The sequence below is a fragment of the Sinocyclocheilus grahami genome, unplaced genomic scaffold (assembly GCF_001515645.1).
Source record: "Sinocyclocheilus grahami isolate Dianchi unplaced genomic scaffold, SAMN03320097.WGS_v1.1 scaffold66.1, whole genome shotgun sequence".
NCBI classification, from domain to species: domain Eukaryota; kingdom Metazoa; phylum Chordata; class Actinopteri; order Cypriniformes; family Cyprinidae; genus Sinocyclocheilus; species Sinocyclocheilus grahami.
Genome location: NW_015505245.1, coordinates 5,865 through 24,097, shown reverse-complemented (window position 1 = coordinate 24,097; position 18,233 = coordinate 5,865). Strand labels below are relative to the sequence as shown.

At 37.8% G+C, this 18,233-nt stretch overlaps 1 protein-coding gene across 1 annotated transcript; it reads left to right on the top strand.

The window, feature by feature from the left end:
* Nucleotides 1-27: 27 nt before the first annotated feature.
* Nucleotides 28-17,867, top strand: LOC107585065 (uncharacterized; the record flags this gene model as incomplete). Its single annotated transcript, XM_016271923.1, has 25 exons — nucleotides 28-136; nucleotides 4,721-4,872; nucleotides 4,973-5,020; nucleotides 5,246-5,303; nucleotides 5,547-5,593; nucleotides 5,757-5,817; nucleotides 6,179-6,225; nucleotides 7,199-7,259; nucleotides 7,621-7,667; nucleotides 7,831-7,891; nucleotides 8,253-8,299; nucleotides 8,463-8,523; nucleotides 8,885-8,931; nucleotides 9,095-9,155; nucleotides 9,517-9,563; nucleotides 9,727-9,787; nucleotides 10,149-10,195; nucleotides 10,359-10,419; nucleotides 10,781-10,827; nucleotides 11,528-11,609; nucleotides 14,426-14,496; nucleotides 14,725-14,812; nucleotides 15,101-15,147; nucleotides 16,269-16,356; nucleotides 16,707-17,867. Coding segments are annotated over 25 exons (2,685 nt in total), but the record flags the coding sequence as incomplete, so codon positions are not given.
* Between the last annotated feature and the right edge of the window lie 366 nt (nucleotides 17,868-18,233).

The window sequence follows — 18,233 nt, the reverse complement described above, 5'->3', positions numbered from 1 at the left end:
TTTTTTTTTTTTTTTTTTTTTTTTTTTTTAGGGGTAGACCTAACAGATGTCTTTCAAGAGGTCAGAAAAAAGGACCAGCTGGCAGTCCATTGTGGAAAAATTGCAGGTTGTCTGTACAGAATAAAATATGACAATGGTAAGTTTTGGGAGGAAAACAATATTATTTATTTGATTTATTTTTCACATTGTGATATTAAATTGCAGATGTAGTTTCTATGTAGTCAGATTGAAATTAGATTTAACTAATGTAGAGTGTCACTTAATAAATAAATACATGCACCCACTTCAGCTATAGGATCATTCCATGAAATTGGTGCCTTTTGTGTCACTAAGAAATAATAAAACATAGATTTAATATAACAACGAATAAATTTGCAATTTAAAAACATAACAATACAATGTATTCTTTCATCAATATTACATTAAAAAGTCACTTAAATATTATTTTAAATAATTTAAATAACATTTATGCTGATAATGGTAAGGTTTTTGGCCTGTCCCTCTGTAACGGGGCTGACAAGACGTGAGACATGTGGATCCATCTGCAGGCTTTATTAAAGAGACGTGGTAAACAGGCAGGGTCAAAACACTGGCAAACAGGTATATGGCGGGCAAAACACAAGAATAGTCACAGGGCTAGCGTAGGTCACCGATCAGCAGACAGAATCACAGGGGCGAGACGAGAGGGAGAAATCCAAGAAAACAGGCAAAGATCAAAAACCGCAAAAACAGGCAAGGCAAAACAAGGAAAACACGGAGACTTGGAAAGGGGTACAGGCTAAACAATACTCAGCAGAGAAATGTGGTTAGAGTGGGTGTTATATAGTGAGTGAGGTGATTAGAAACAGCTGTGTGCAATCAGTGCAATCAGGGCAGTGTGCAAATTGTGCAAAGAATGATGGGAAATGTAGTGCTATGGGGTGCTATGACACAGTTTGTGTAGTGCGAGAGTCAGTGTAATGGAAAGTGTGAGGTGTTATATAGTGAGTGAGGTGATTAGAAACAGCTGTGTGCAATCAGTGCAATCAGGGCAGTGTGCAAATTGTGCAAAGAATGATGGGAAATGTAGTCAGGGGTGCTATGCAACAGTTTGTGTAGTGCGAGAGTCAATGTAATGGAAAGTGTGACATCTGGTGGTGAATAAACGGAAGTCCATGAACCGAAATCGTGACACCCTCACTGTGATTTTTCTTTTTCAGCAGGACTTTTAATTTGCAAAATGAAGGCAAAATGTTATAAAATCTCATTTGCATATAATCTCATTGTTAAGCAATATTTTTGGCATAAGTATGCATTTTTCTATAAAATTTTAATCATTTTATTGGTGTCTCCTGATTTCATGTCAGCCCTGTTACCCTCATCAAAAAAAACTTGTAAAATAATGTACATTCAAGTCACATCACTTCTAGGAGGTTACAGTATCTCTCAACCAGGATTCTTACACTTAAAACACAAATTTAAACAATTATTTATTACATTTAATACAATTGATATCTACAAGTAAAATCCTTTCAAAGTGTACAACATGTGCTTTTGTGAACTTTACTATTAGCTAGAAATTAGCAAATTAGTTTGAAATAGTCAAACCTATTACTGTCAGTCCTGTTACTTTTCAGGGTAACAGGGATGACATAGATTAGGTGTCACCCTGTTTTTAAAGATTGTCTGTGTAAAATGCAAACATGTTTAATGGTCACCCTGGGTGTAATTTTGAGCTAATGCCTATATCATTCAGTGGCATATGAGCACGAGTTACATTTTAGTTAGTATTTTTGTAATTGTTACTATTACTGTTGCTGTTAATGGCCGGGATAGGATTATCAGTCTCAATAAAACTATATATTTTTTTCTATAAATCATTGTCAATAATGCATCCATGTAAATTCAATTACAAACAAGAGCAGCAAGATGACTGCAGACCTTCACCCCAGTCTTGCAATGTTCAAGAAAGTCAAGATCTTAGTCTGGTTTCAGATGATTACAGAAAGACCAAGATCTGATCATCTTCCTTGCCTAATAATTGAACCAGTTCAGTATATTTGAAGTTCTGTGAGGGGACACAGAGAAACAGATGGAACGCATTATCTAAGTAAAATACCCTTAAAACATTAGATCTCTTAGAAATGTAATGTGCTAAATCAACAATGAACTGACTTAAATTGAAAAATTTACTGTTTACTATTTTCAGGCAACGCTGCTAAGTAAGTCGTAAAACTGTACCTGCAGTATAAAACTGCTGTGTAGTGTGCTGAAGAATGTGTGTCCTGTCATCCCTGTTACTCTGGTCAGCTCTGTGACTATGACATCAATCCCGTTACTATCATTAATTTCATAAAAATTGTAAAAAAGTATATTTGATACAGCCTTCCAAGTTTTCCCATTGTAACATTAACTATATTTTATTTTGGACAAAGCCCTTTTTTAATGTCTCTCTTGTAAAAATATATTTTTCTTAATTGACATGTGGTCACCCTCCAAAATTAGAATGTTCTTGGTCATCTGAATGACAATATAAAAATATATTTAAAAAATAAAATCCAAAATTTTTAACAATCCCAGTGACAAGAGGGACTAAAATGTTTCTAATATATGTGAAAACTATCACATAGTTTTAATTAAACTATAGTTTCTAGTAACGTTTGTGTCGATAACAGGGTTTACAAAAATACCAACACATGAGGTAGAACAATAGTCATAAAATAATAAATTGCATATCCCGAGATGGCACAATACAATTTCTTGTCATTTTAAGGTGTCTTCATTTCGTGGACATTTATAAAAATGTTGATTAAACTTATTTATTTTCCAAGTGGAAAAGTCAAGTCAAGTCACCTTTATTTATACAGCACTTTTAACAATACAGAGTGTGTCAAAGCAACTGTACAGCATTAAATAGGAAAATACTGTGTCAATAATGCAAAATGATAATAGTAAACACTAAATTTTCAGTTAAAGGCAGTTCATCATTGAATTCAGTGATGTCATCATCCAGTTCAGTTCAGTTTAAATAGTATCTGTGCAATCAAGTTGACGATATCGCTGGAAATTAAGTGTCCCCAACTAAGCAAGCCAAGCGACAGTGGCAAGGAACCAAAACTCCATCGGTGACAGAATGGAGAAAAAACCTTGGTAGAAACCAGGCTCAGTCGGGGGGCCAGTTCTCCTCTGACCAGGCACTGAAAAGGCACTGATTTCGTGGGTTGACCCTATAGCAGAATGATTCTACTTGAAAGGATTTCTACAAGATTTTGGGAATTTTTGCCCATTCATGCAGCAGATGTTTGATGGGGTTGAGGTCAGGGCTACAAATGTGGGGACCAGTCAAGTTCTTCCATAACAAACTCATCCACATCTTTATGGACCTTGCTTTATGCACTGCGGCACAGTCATGCTTGAAAAGATAAGAGCCTTACTCAAATTGTTCTCATGAAGTTGGAACATTAAGTTTTCCCTTCTCTAGAAATAAGGGGCCTAGCATAAATCCTGAAAAACAGCCCCATGTTTATGCACAACGCGCCTCAGCACATTATCCCTCCTCCACCAGAGTTTACAGTTGGCACGATGCAGTCTGGCAAGTAACGTTCTCCTGGTATCCATTAAACCCAGAATCACCCATCAGACTGCCAGACAGATTAGTGTGATTCATTACTCCACAGAACAGGTTTCCTCTGCTCCAGAGTCCAGTGTTGGTGTGCTTTACACCACTCCATTTGACGTTTGGCATTGTACTTGGTGATGTGAGGCTTGCATGCAGCTGCTCACCCATGGATATCCATTCTATCAAGCTCCCACTGCACAGCTTTTGTGCTGATATTAATGCTAGTGGAAGTTTGGAACTCTTCAACTATGGAAGCAGCAAAGCGTTAGCGACTTAATGCACCATGAGCCTCATCACTCAGTGACTCCACTCTGTGACTTTACATGGTCACTGCTGTTCCTAAATGCTTCTTTTGTTCCCCCTAAATACTCACTTTCTTATAATACCACTTACATTTGACTGTGGAATAGCTAGCAGAGCAATTTTACAAACTGACTTTTTGCTACGGTGGCATCCTATCACAGTATCATGCTTGAATTCACTGAGCTGTTCAGAATGACCCATTTTTTCACAGATGTTTGTAAATGCAGACTGCATGGCTAGGTGCTGGAGTTAGACACCTGTTGCAATAGGTCTGATTAAAACACCTGAATTCAGTAATTAAGAGGTGTGTCCCCAATATTTTTGTCTTTTTAGGCTTAGTCCACATGAAAACGCAAAAACATGCTATGAAGCACTGTCAAGAGCATACCAAACCAACAGGTGGTGATATAACCCTAACTGTAAAGCCATGTTGGCCAATCAGAAGCCTGACAAAAAAGCGTGCACTCTGATGTCACCAAGCCAAAATCTCCAGTTTAACAGGCTACATGACAACCATGCAACCAGAGTTTCTGAAAATCTTCACCCTGGCAGGAGTTTTCAAAAAGGTTCGGTTTCAGTGTCATGATACTGCGTTTGCATCTGTACGAAGAGCCAAACTGCATAGAAAAAGCTGTGGTTTTGAAAATTCCTGTGTTTGTGTGGACAGGACCACAGTATATATAAAGTGAATAATACACCAGTTTTATGTATAAAATAAATGTCTCCTTATGTCCGTTTTAAAAAAAACAGCATTTGTTATTTTAAATATGTGCACCCATTCATATGTTCTGTATGTTTTTTATGTTTCTCTGTCTTTAGGAGAGGAGTGTATTTCATGTGAAGGGAAATGGTTTACGCCCAGTATGTTTGAGAAGTTTGGAGGAAAAGGGCATCACAAGAAGTGGAAGGGTAGCATCTATTACAAGTCATCAAATGGCCTTCAACAAGTTAAATTACTGAAACTCATTCAAGTATGTACACAGCTAGTGTAAGGTCTGAATTTATTTGACATTTTTGTGAAAATATGTGAACCTCATCTTATTTATATTAACTTTTCCTTTTTTCTCCTAGAATGGGTGTCTTTCAGAATTTGGACAACAGAGGGAGTCAATTAGAGAGGTATTTTGTATATACAGTACCAAAGTTATAAGCCCATAGGCTTTAATTCAAACCATATTCATATGTTGTAGTTCAGCCTCACATTGTATTCTGTGGATTATGAATCAACTTTGATATTTTAGTTTTTTTTGGCTCTACAGATTACTTTTGACAATTATCCATTAAGTTATTATCATGGAGAAATGTTTTAAAATCACTACCATTATTACCACTATTTTACCATAGGTGACACTGACTCTGGAATCACCTGTATGTGGAATTGAAGAGGAAACAGTCCAACTGAGTGAGTTTGAATCAACATTTGCATTTCAGATTCATTAGTTAGTGATCTACCATTAGTGATCTGATCTCTGTCTCAACATCACACTATTTACTTTGAATTACCTGTTCTTCAGTTCTCTGATCCCCACTATACTTGCTTGAGGACATTTTGCTCATATTAAGCCAGGTTGCTGAGTCTAGATTGCCAAAGAGCTTTTTCTCTCAATGTTAGTGTTTCTGTATTTCATGTTTTTTTCTACCACAGACAGTTCTTCAGATGAGTCTGTACCTGTTGCTGTAAGAGTCAAAATGGTGAGATGTGCATGTAGTGATCAACCGCTGAATCAACCCAAATAACTAACTTTATATTTAACCTTCTCCCTCAGTTACTGAAATGTACCTAATTACTGTGCCCACATATCCTCCATTAATACATGAACCATTGCTTTAATCTTATCCTTTCTTTTTGGCACAGAACAGGAGAGAATCTGTAAATAAAAATCAGTGTTCTACTGAATCTACTGCCAATGCTAGAGGTTAGTGAGCTCTTTTATTTTCTATATATTATGTTATTTCTCTTATTTTGACCTTTATGATTTTTAAAATTCCATATTTTTATGAGACTGTGAAGACCCATGGTTTCTTTCACATCTCTCGTTTTTGCTTCTCATTAGAATAAGAATATTTATAGTTGAACAGTAAACATCGACCTTTAAAAACTCTTACCAGTCTCTGATCCCCAAGATACTTGCTTGAGGACGTTTTGCACATATTAAACCAGGCTGCTGAGTCTAGATTAACAAAGAGCCTTTTCTCTTATTGTTGGTATTTCTGTTTTTTATGTGGTCATCTACATTAACCCTAAACATGTTTATGGTTGTTTTCTACCACATACAGACAGTTCTTCAGATGAGTCTGTGCCTGTTGCTGTAAGAGTCAAAATGGTGAGATGTGCATGTATTGATCAATTGTAAATTATTATTGTATGTGTATTATCCTTTTTTGTAGAGTTGAGTTTAGCATGTGCATGATTATGTATAACCATAAATGGAAATATATACATTATTATTATTATTAATGACAGGATGTCATAACAGCAGTAGACTCTGCTTAATATTCTATAGTTTGAAATAAGAATAAATAATAATAATCATTCTATTAAATAAGCTTGACACTGGAAGAATTCTGCTTACATTCTGAGGGAGTTATTAAAAATAATTAAATATGTACAGTACAATTACCCAAATAACTAACTTTATATTTCACCTTCTCCCTCAGTTACTGAAATGTACCCATTTACTGTACCCACATATCCTCCATTAACAAATGAAGCATTGCTTTAATCATATCCTTTTTTGGAACAGAACAGGAGAGAATCTGTCATTTTAGCTGACACTCTCCGTAAAAAGATCACAGAACCGGTAGAATCTACTGCCAGTGCTAGAGGTTAGTGAGCTATTTTATTTTCAATATATTATGATATTTCTCTTATTTTGAACTTTATGATTTTTAAAATTCCATATTTTTATTAAACTGTGAAGACCTTTGGTTACTTTCTGTAACAAGGAGCATGACAGCAGGGCTAAGGATACGCTTGCTGGCTTTATCATATTTTTGGTTGTACAGGCAGATTCAGTAATCAGCAATCACAACAACATCCAAGGCGAGACAAAAGAGTAATCAATAAAACAGGCAATGGTCAGGCAGGCAGTAACACAATCATGGAAAACCAGGTAAAGAATCCAAGGTCAAAAAACATGAAGGCAAGGCAAGGAAAGGAAAGGAAAGGTAAGGAAACACAGGGAAACACCGAAACTAGAAATGGAAAGGAATGCAGTAACAAACATAACTGTGCCCACATATCCTCCATTAATACATGAACCATTGCTTTAATCTTATCCTTTCTTTTTGGCACAGAACAGGAGAGAATCTGTAAATAAAAATCAGTGTTCTACTGAATCTACTGCCAATGCTAGAGGTTAGTGAGCTCTTTTATTTTCTATATATTATGTTATTTCTCTTATTTTGACCTTTATGATTTTTAAAATTCCATATTTTTATGAGACTGTGAAGACCCATGGTTTCTTTCACATCTCTCGTTTTTGCTTCTCATTAGAATAAGAATATTTATAGTTGAACAGTAAACATCGACCTTTAAAAACTCTTACCAGTCTCTGATCCCCAAGATACTTGCTTGAGGACGTTTTGCACATATTAAACCAGGCTGCTGAGTCTAGATTAACAAAGAGCCTTTTCTCTTATTGTTGGTATTTCTGTTTTTTATGTGGTCATCTACATTAACCCTAAACATGTTTATGGTTGTTTTCTACCACATACAGACAGTTCTTCAGATGAGTCTGTGCCTGTTGCTGTAAGAGTCAAAATGGTGAGATGTGCATGTAGTGATCAACCGCTGAATCAACCCAAATAACTAACTTTATATTTAACCTTCTCCCTCAGTTACTGAAATGTACCTAATTACTGTGCCCACATATCCTCCATTAATACATGAACCATTGCTTTAATCTTATCCTTTCTTTTTGGCACAGAACAGGAGAGAATCTGTAAATAAAAATCAGTGTTCTACTGAATCTACTGCCAATGCTAGAGGTTAGTGAGCTCTTTTATTTTCTATATATTATGTTATTTCTCTTATTTTGACCTTTATGATTTTTAAAATTCCATATTTTTATGAGACTGTGAAGACCCATGGTTTCTTTCACATCTCTCGTTTTTGCTTCTCATTAGAATAAGAATATTTATAGTTGAACAGTAAACATCGACCTTTAAAAACTCTTACCAGTCTCTGATCCCCAAGATACTTGCTTGAGGACGTTTTGCACATATTAAACCAGGCTGCTGAGTCTAGATTAACAAAGAGCCTTTTCTCTTATTGTTGGTATTTCTGTTTTTTATGTGGTCATCTACATTAACCCTAAACATGTTTATGGTTGTTTTCTACCACATACAGACAGTTCTTCAGATGAGTCTGTGCCTGTTGCTGTAAGAGTCAAAATGGTGAGATGTGCATGTAGTGATCAACCGCTGAATCAACCCAAATAACTAACTTTATATTTAACCTTCTCCCTCAGTTACTGAAATGTACCTAATTACTGTGCCCACATATCCTCCATTAATACATGAACCATTGCTTTAATCTTATCCTTTCTTTTTGGCACAGAACAGGAGAGAATCTGTAAATAAAAATCAGTGTTCTACTGAATCTACTGCCAATGCTAGAGGTTAGTGAGCTCTTTTATTTTCTATATATTATGTTATTTCTCTTATTTTGACCTTTATGATTTTTAAAATTCCATATTTTTATGAGACTGTGAAGACCCATGGTTTCTTTCACATCTCTCGTTTTTGCTTCTCATTAGAATAAGAATATTTATAGTTGAACAGTAAACATCGACCTTTAAAAACTCTTACCAGTCTCTGATCCCCAAGATACTTGCTTGAGGACGTTTTGCACATATTAAACCAGGCTGCTGAGTCTAGATTAACAAAGAGCCTTTTCTCTTATTGTTGGTATTTCTGTTTTTTATGTGGTCATCTACATTAACCCTAAACATGTTTATGGTTGTTTTCTACCACATACAGACAGTTCTTCAGATGAGTCTGTGCCTGTTGCTGTAAGAGTCAAAATGGTGAGATGTGCATGTAGTGATCAACCGCTGAATCAACCCAAATAACTAACTTTATATTTAACCTTCTCCCTCAGTTACTGAAATGTACCTAATTACTGTGCCCACATATCCTCCATTAATACATGAACCATTGCTTTAATCTTATCCTTTCTTTTTGGCACAGAACAGGAGAGAATCTGTAAATAAAAATCAGTGTTCTACTGAATCTACTGCCAATGCTAGAGGTTAGTGAGCTCTTTTATTTTCTATATATTATGTTATTTCTCTTATTTTGACCTTTATGATTTTTAAAATTCCATATTTTTATGAGACTGTGAAGACCCATGGTTTCTTTCACATCTCTCGTTTTTGCTTCTCATTAGAATAAGAATATTTATAGTTGAACAGTAAACATCGACCTTTAAAAACTCTTACCAGTCTCTGATCCCCAAGATACTTGCTTGAGGACGTTTTGCACATATTAAACCAGGCTGCTGAGTCTAGATTAACAAAGAGCCTTTTCTCTTATTGTTGGTATTTCTGTTTTTTATGTGGTCATCTACATTAACCCTAAACATGTTTATGGTTGTTTTCTACCACATACAGACAGTTCTTCAGATGAGTCTGTGCCTGTTGCTGTAAGAGTCAAAATGGTGAGATGTGCATGTAGTGATCAACCGCTGAATCAACCCAAATAACTAACTTTATATTTAACCTTCTCCCTCAGTTACTGAAATGTACCTAATTACTGTGCCCACATATCCTCCATTAATACATGAACCATTGCTTTAATCTTATCCTTTCTTTTTGGCACAGAACAGGAGAGAATCTGTAAATAAAAATCAGTGTTCTACTGAATCTACTGCCAATGCTAGAGGTTAGTGAGCTCTTTTATTTTCTATATATTATGTTATTTCTCTTATTTTGACCTTTATGATTTTTAAAATTCCATATTTTTATGAGACTGTGAAGACCCATGGTTTCTTTCACATCTCTCGTTTTTGCTTCTCATTAGAATAAGAATATTTATAGTTGAACAGTAAACATCGACCTTTAAAAACTCTTACCAGTCTCTGATCCCCAAGATACTTGCTTGAGGACGTTTTGCACATATTAAACCAGGCTGCTGAGTCTAGATTAACAAAGAGCCTTTTCTCTTATTGTTGGTATTTCTGTTTTTTATGTGGTCATCTACATTAACCCTAAACATGTTTATGGTTGTTTTCTACCACATACAGACAGTTCTTCAGATGAGTCTGTGCCTGTTGCTGTAAGAGTCAAAATGGTGAGATGTGCATGTAGTGATCAACCGCTGAATCAACCCAAATAACTAACTTTATATTTAACCTTCTCCCTCAGTTACTGAAATGTACCTAATTACTGTGCCCACATATCCTCCATTAATACATGAACCATTGCTTTAATCTTATCCTTTCTTTTTGGCACAGAACAGGAGAGAATCTGTAAATAAAAATCAGTGTTCTACTGAATCTACTGCCAATGCTAGAGGTTAGTGAGCTCTTTTATTTTCTATATATTATGTTATTTCTCTTATTTTGACCTTTATGATTTTTAAAATTCCATATTTTTATGAGACTGTGAAGACCCATGGTTTCTTTCACATCTCTCGTTTTTGCTTCTCATTAGAATAAGAATATTTATAGTTGAACAGTAAACATCGACCTTTAAAAACTCTTACCAGTCTCTGATCCCCAAGATACTTGCTTGAGGACGTTTTGCACATATTAAACCAGGCTGCTGAGTCTAGATTAACAAAGAGCCTTTTCTCTTATTGTTGGTATTTCTGTTTTTTATGTGGTCATCTACATTAACCCTAAACATGTTTATGGTTGTTTTCTACCACATACAGACAGTTCTTCAGATGAGTCTGTAGCTGTTGCTGAAAAAGTCAAAATGGTGAGATGTGCATGTATTGATCAATTGTAAGTTATTATTGTATGTGTATTTGTCACGTGGTCGTGGTTGTCGTAATTGCGCTCCACAAGGAGTAGAAGTAAAGGAGTCTTTAATTAGCATCAACACACAGAGACCATTTAAAATAACATTAATCCAGGACGACAAACAGACAGAAACTGCAGGTTTATAAAGACAGGGAAACAAAGGAGCAAACTAGATGACTAATCAACACAGGTGAAAAGAATGAGCGATGATTAACTAAATGAGAACTGGAAATGAGCCAAATAAGAACAGACAGGAACTAAACAGAACCTAACACGTGACAGTATTATCCTATTTTGTAGAGTTGAGTTTAGCATGTGCATGATTATGTATAACCATAAATGGAAATATATACATTATTATTATTATTAATGACAGGATGTCATAACAGCAGTAGACTCTGCTTAATATTCTATAGTTTGAAATAAGAATAAATAATAATAATCATTCTATTAAATAAGCTTGACACTGGAAGAATTCTGCTTACATTCTGAGGGAGTTATTAAAAATAATTAAATATGTACAGTACAATTACCCAAATAACTAACTTTATATTTCACCTTCTCCCTCAGTTACTGAAATGTACCCATTTACTGTACCCACATATCCTCCATTAACAAATGAAGCATTGCTTTAATCATATCCTTTTTTGGAACAGAACAGGAGAGAATCTGTAATTTTAGCTGACACTCTCCGTAAAAAGATCACAGAACCGGTAGAATCTACTGCCAGTGCTAGAGGTTAGTGAGCTATTTTATTTTCAATATATTATGATATTTCTCTTATTTTGAACTTTATGATTTTTAAAATTCCATATTTTTATTAAACTGTGAAGACCTTTGGTTACTTTCTGTAACAAGGAGCATGACAGCAGGGCTAAGGATACGTTTGCTGGCTTTATCATATTTTTGGTTGTACAGGCAGATTCAGTAATCAGCAATCACAACAACATCCAAGGCGAGACAAAAGAGTAATCAATAAAACAGGCAATGGTCAGGGCAGGCAGTAACACAATCATGGAAAACCAGGTAAAGAATCCAAGGTCAAAAAACATGAAGGCAAGGCAAGGCAAGGAAAGGAAAGGTAAGGAAACACAGGGAAACACCGAAACTAGAAATGGAAAGGAATGCAGTAACAAACATACAAACTATAGGCCTAATCAGCAAAGCGTATGAGCAAGTGTCCAACTTAAATAGTGCTCCTGGTTGGAAATGGGGTGTGTCTGTAAATTAGTTCCTAGGCAGAGGGTTATGGGAAATGGAGTCCAGGGTAGAGTGGCCTCTGGTGGAGCTCATGTGCAGCTTCCATACTCTCCTAAATAAGAACAGAATTAAGTCCAAGAGGGAGGTGGAGTGGAGGCGGGACAGAGGGCTAAATCACTGTGCAAGAAGAGGAGGATCTGGGGACTCAGGCAGAGCAAAGAGCCAAGGCAGAACCAGCAGAGCAGGGAGCCAGGGCGTAGCCAGCAGAACAGGCAAGGCTTAAGACCACCAGGGTGGAGCTGAAGACCACCAGGACGGGCTGAAGACCACCAAGGCGGAGCAGAAGACCACCATGGTGGAGCAGGTGGGCTGATGGCCACCACAGCAGAGCAGATGGGTCCAAAGATCCTCACGGTGGAGCAGATGACCACCACAGCAGAGCAGACGTCCTCCAACTTGGAGCTAGTAAGGCAGATGACAACCAAGGCGGATCAGGTAGAACTGGAATAGAAAGCAAAGAGAGGTCAACAGCGGCCTCTGCGGCCATAACAGGACAGTCAGAGAGTTCATAAACGGCCTCCTTGGCTGTGGCCGGACAGGCAGAGAGTTCATTAATGGCCGCCAGCCCCTTGAGAGGAGCTGAGGCAGACACTGCCGCCGCTTCAGGAGGTTCTGCAGCAGAAGTCGCCACCTCTGGAGATTCTGCAGCGGATGCCACCACCTTGGGAGGAGCTGGAGCAGACGCCGCCGCCTTGGGAGATTCTGCAGTGGGCTCTGGATCAGACTCATAGACTGGAGCGGGCTATGGATCCGACTCATAGCCTGGAACAAGCTCTGGAGCAGACTCATAGACAGGAGTGAGCTCTGGAGGCTCCTGGACAGGAGTAGACTCTGGGACAGACAGTGATGAGGCACTTGGGATGCCAGCTGCTCTGGCTGAAACCAGTGGTGGGTCCGTCAAACTGGAGATCAGTCCCAAATGTCTTTGGAATGCCTGAGTGTCTTCAAGTGCAACGTTCACAATGACCAGGAACACAGGAGTGGAATCCGTGATGACTGAAGACTGTGGCGTGGTGGCCATGACGGGATGAGACTCTGGTGTGGCGTCCATGATGGGATGAGACTCTTGCGTGTGACCATGTTGTGAAGAGACTCTAGGCTGGCGACTATCTTGTGAAGAGGCTCTAGGCTGACAGCCATCTTGTGAAGAGGCTCTGGGCTGGCGGCCATCTTGTGAAGAGGCTCTGGGCTGGGAAGCATTGAGAGTGCTAAAACCCTGTTGCTTGAGAGCGCCGAAACTGCATTGTTTGAGAGCTCAGAAGACGTATCGCTTGAGAGTGCAGAAACGGCATCGGTTGAGAGTGTTGAATCCATGTTGCTTGAGAGTGCTGAAACTGCGATGTTAGAGAGTGCTGATTTGGGGGGTAGCCAGCCACTCGTAAGGATCCTCCACACTGGATGTCATTCTTGGATGCTTTGTGACAGTCTCTATGGCTTCGGCCGTGATAGCAAGTGGCTCTGGAGTGAGAACTGGTTCAGAAAGCCTCGGTTTCCCATCACTACTGAAATTTAAAAACATCCATTCCCCATGAAGATTTGAGCACTGTTGAGCAGATTCTTAAACAGTGCTGATTGGTCATTGTGTTCTGACAGATGGATCAGCGCTCAAATCTTAGTGGGAAATGGACATTTTTAAAATTTCAGTATTGAATGGTATCGCGGTCGGTACTTTTGACAACACTAATTCTTGGTTGTACAGGCAGGGTCAATCATCAGCAAACACAACAACATCCAAGGCGGGAAAAAGAGTAAACCAGAAAATAGGAAATGATCAGGGCAGGCAGCAAAACAATAATGGAAATCTAGGTAAGTTAAAAACACGAAGGCAAGGAAAGGAAAGGTGAAAAAATGGAATGCAGTAACAAATGTACAAACAATACTTAGCAAAGAGTATGAGCAAGTGTCCAACTTAAATAGTCCTCCTGATTGGAAACGGGGTGTCTGTAAATTGGTTCCTGGCAGAAGGTTATGGGAAATGGAGTACGGGGTAGAGTGGCAAGAGTCAGGGTTGAAGTGCCCTCCGGTGGAGCTTATGGGCACTCTAGCTGGAGATCATGACACTTTCACATCTCTTCTCATTAGAATAAGAATATTTTATTTACAGTTGAACAGTAACCATCGGCCTTTGAAAAGTCTTACAAGTGTCTATTACTGAATTTCTGAGTGGTACTATTATTTGTTTGTTTTACTTTGTATTTTACCATTTCAGACTTTGTCTAACCTGTTTGTATTTGTGTGTGCTGTCACTCATCCTCGTCCTCATGATTTATCTATTTGTCCTTCCACAAACCAAGATTCACCTGCACCTCCCATTGATGCTACAGAACCTGCAGTATCAGGACAAATGAGGGAGTCAATCAGAGAGGTATTTTGTATGTACAGAACCAATGCACAAGTTATAAGCCCATAACCCATAGAACATGAATCACATTCATATGTTGTAGTTCAGCCTCACAACAGTAATTGTATTCTGTCGGAATCCACTTTGATGTTTTTGACTTTTTTGGGTCTATAGATTACTTTTGACAATGATCCATTAAGTTATTATCATGCCGAGATGTTTTAAAATCACTACCATTATATTTTACCATAGGTGACACCGACAAAGTCCTTGAAAAGATTGTTTTCCAAAAGTCTGGAAATACCTGTGTGTCGAATTGAAGAGGAAACATTCCAGCTGGGTGAGTTTGAATGAACATTTGCATTTCAGATTCATTAGTTAGTGATCTACCATTAGTGATCTCTGTCTCAACATCACACCATCTACTGTTAATTACCTGTTCTTTAGTTCTCTGATCCCCACTATAATTGCTTGAGGATGTTTTGCACATATTAAGCAAGGTTGATGACGAGACTAGATTGCCAAAGAGCTTTTTCTCTTATTGTTAGTGAAGGCAAGGCAAGGAAAGGCAGTATCTACATTGACCCTAAAATGCTTATGGTTTTTGTTTGTTTTCTACCACATACAGACAGTTCTTCAGATGAGTCTGTATCTGTTGCTGAAAAAGTCAAAATGGTGAGATGTGCATGTATTGATCAATTGTAAGTTATTATTGTATGTGTATTTGTCACGTGGTCGTGGTTGTCGTAATTGCGCTCCACAAGGAGTAGAAGTAAAGGAGTCTTTAATTAGCATCAACACACAGAGACCATTTAAAATAACATTAATCCAGGACGACAAACAGACAGAAACTGCAGGTTTATAAAGACAGGGAAACAAAGGAGCAAACTAGATGACTAATCAACACAGGTGAAAAGAATGAGCGATGATTAACTAAATGAGAACTGGAAATGAGCCAAATAAGAACAGACAGGAACTAAACAGAACCTAACACGTGACAGTATTATCCTATTTTGTAGAGTTGAGTTTAGCATGTGCATGATGATGTATAACCATAAATTGAAATACATACATTTATATTATTATTATTGACTGGATGTCATAACAGCAGTAGACTCTGCTTAATATTCTATAGTTTCAAATAAGAATAAATGGTAACACTTTACTTGAAGGGGTGTGCATAAGACTGACATGACACCTTCATAATCATGACATGACACATGTCATGAATATGAAGGAGGTTTTATGCATGTTTATGACAACTGTCATTAAGTGTCATTCGCTCAGTTATGTCATTTTTAATGCAAATATGACATTATTTGACCTAACCCTAACCTAACCCTACCCCTACCCCTACCCTTACCCCTAACCATAGCCCATAACAAAGACATCTCAAACAATGTCATCTTTGCATTAAAAATGACATAACTGAGCGAATGACACTTAATGACAGTTGTCATAAATATGCATAAAAAACCTTCACATTCATGACCTGTGTCATGTCATGATTATGAAGGTGTCATGTCAGTCTTATGCACACCCCTTCAAGTAAAGTGTAACCGAATAAATTATAATAATTATTTATTAAATAATAATGTAAACAACAGCTTGACACTGGAAGAATTCTGCTCATATTCTGAGGGAGTCATTATATAAAAATAACTACATATGTACAATTACCCAGATAACTAACTTTATATTTCACCTTATCCCTCAGTTACTGAAACGTACCCAATTACTGTGCCCACACGTCTTCCATTAACACATAAAGATTTAATCTTATCCTTTCTTTATAGGTACAGAACAGGAGAGAATCTTTGATTTTAGCTGAAAATCTCAGTAAAAAGATCACAGAAACAGTAGAATCTACTGCCAATGCTAGAGGTTAGTGAGCTCTTTTATTTTCTATATATTATGTTTAGTATTATTTTATTATATTTCTTATTTTGAACTTTATGATTTTTAAAAATACATATTTTTATTAGACAATGAAGACCTTTGGTTACTTTCACATTTAATCTTTTTGCTTCTCATTATAATAAGAATATTCATAGTTGAACAGTAACCATCTGCATTTGAAAACTCTTACCAGTGTCTATTACTGAATTTTGAGTGGTACTAATATTTGTTTTTTTACTTTGTATTTTATCATTTCATACTTTGTATAACTTGTTTGTGTTTGTGTGTGCTATAGACTACTCATGATTTATCTCTTTGTTCTTCCCCAAACCAAGATTCACCTGCACCTCCCACTGATGCTACAGAACCTGCAGCATCTACTGTCGCAGACGAGGCCGATCAGACCACAGATGAAGCAGCGGGTGAAGCAGCAGCAGCAGCCCAGCTGAACTTCAGTGTTTCTCCCACTGATGCTACAGAACCTGCATTATCTCCTGTCATAGATGAAGCCGATCAGACCACAGATGAAGCAGCAGGGGAAGCAGCAGCAGCTCAGCTGAGCTGCTGTGATTCTCCCACTGATGCTACAGAACCTGCATTATCTCCTGTCGTAGAGGAGGCCAATCAGACCACAGATGAAGCAGCAGCAGCTCAGCTGAACTTCAGTGATTCTCCCGCTGATGCTACAGAACCTGCAGTATCTCCTGTCATAGATGAAGCCGATCAGACCACAGATGAAGCAGCAGGTGAAGCAGCAGCAGCTCAGCTGAGCTGCTGTGATTCTCCCACTGATGCTACAGAACCTGCATTATCTCCTGTCGTAGAGGAGGCCAATCAGACCACAGATGAAGCAGCAGCAGCTCAGCTGAACTTCAGTGATTCTCCCGCTGATGCTACAGAACCTGCAGTATCTCCTATCGTAGAGGAGGCCAATCAGACCACAGATGAAGCAGCAGCAGCTCAGCTAAACTCCATTGATTCTCCCACTGATGCTACAGAACCTGCAGTATCTCCTATCATAGAGGAGGCCAATCAGACCACAGATGAAGCAGCAGCAGCAGCAGCAGCTCAGCTGAATTTCAGTGATTCTCCCACTGATGCTACAGAACATGCAGTATCTCCTGTCGTAGAGGAGGCCGGTCAGACCATAGATGAAGCAGCGGGTGAAGCAGCTCAGCTGAACTTCAGTGATTCACCTGCTGAAAGGCAGAACCCTGATGCTTCTGAAGAGACTGAGAAGACAGGCCAGATGCAGTTAATTACATTTCTGGAAAACCAGTTTAAAACAATGAACAACACCCTAACATCAATTGATTTGTCTTTAAAGAAGCTGATGGAAAAACAGTCACAAGACACACTGCCTCAATATATCTGTCTAATTCCTGCTGATTTTGAAAATCTCCTGATTAATTCCTTAGTCAAGCAGGAGCCAATCACAGAAGGTGGGGGTAGTACTGAGGAAGCACAACTGTGATCTGAGAGTTTATCAATAAATATATAATAATAATAATAATAATAATTATTATTATTATTATTAGATAATTATTATGCAAGTTTGTTTTAATGTGTTTTTCATTGCCAAGAGAATAAACACCTTTTTGATAATCGTTCACTGTTTTTTGTCATATTAAAGGGGTCATAAGATGCTTTTTTAAAGATCATTATTTTGTGTATTTGGTGTAACAGAATATGTTGACATGCTTTAATGTTCAAAAAACACATTATTTTTCAAATACTGTACATTATTATAGGTCCTCTATTCCCCGCCTCTCTCAAACGCTTCGTTTTCTACAAAGTCCCTCCTTCCGACAAGCGCAGTCTGCTCTGATTGGCCAGCTGAACCAGTGCATTGTGATTGGCCG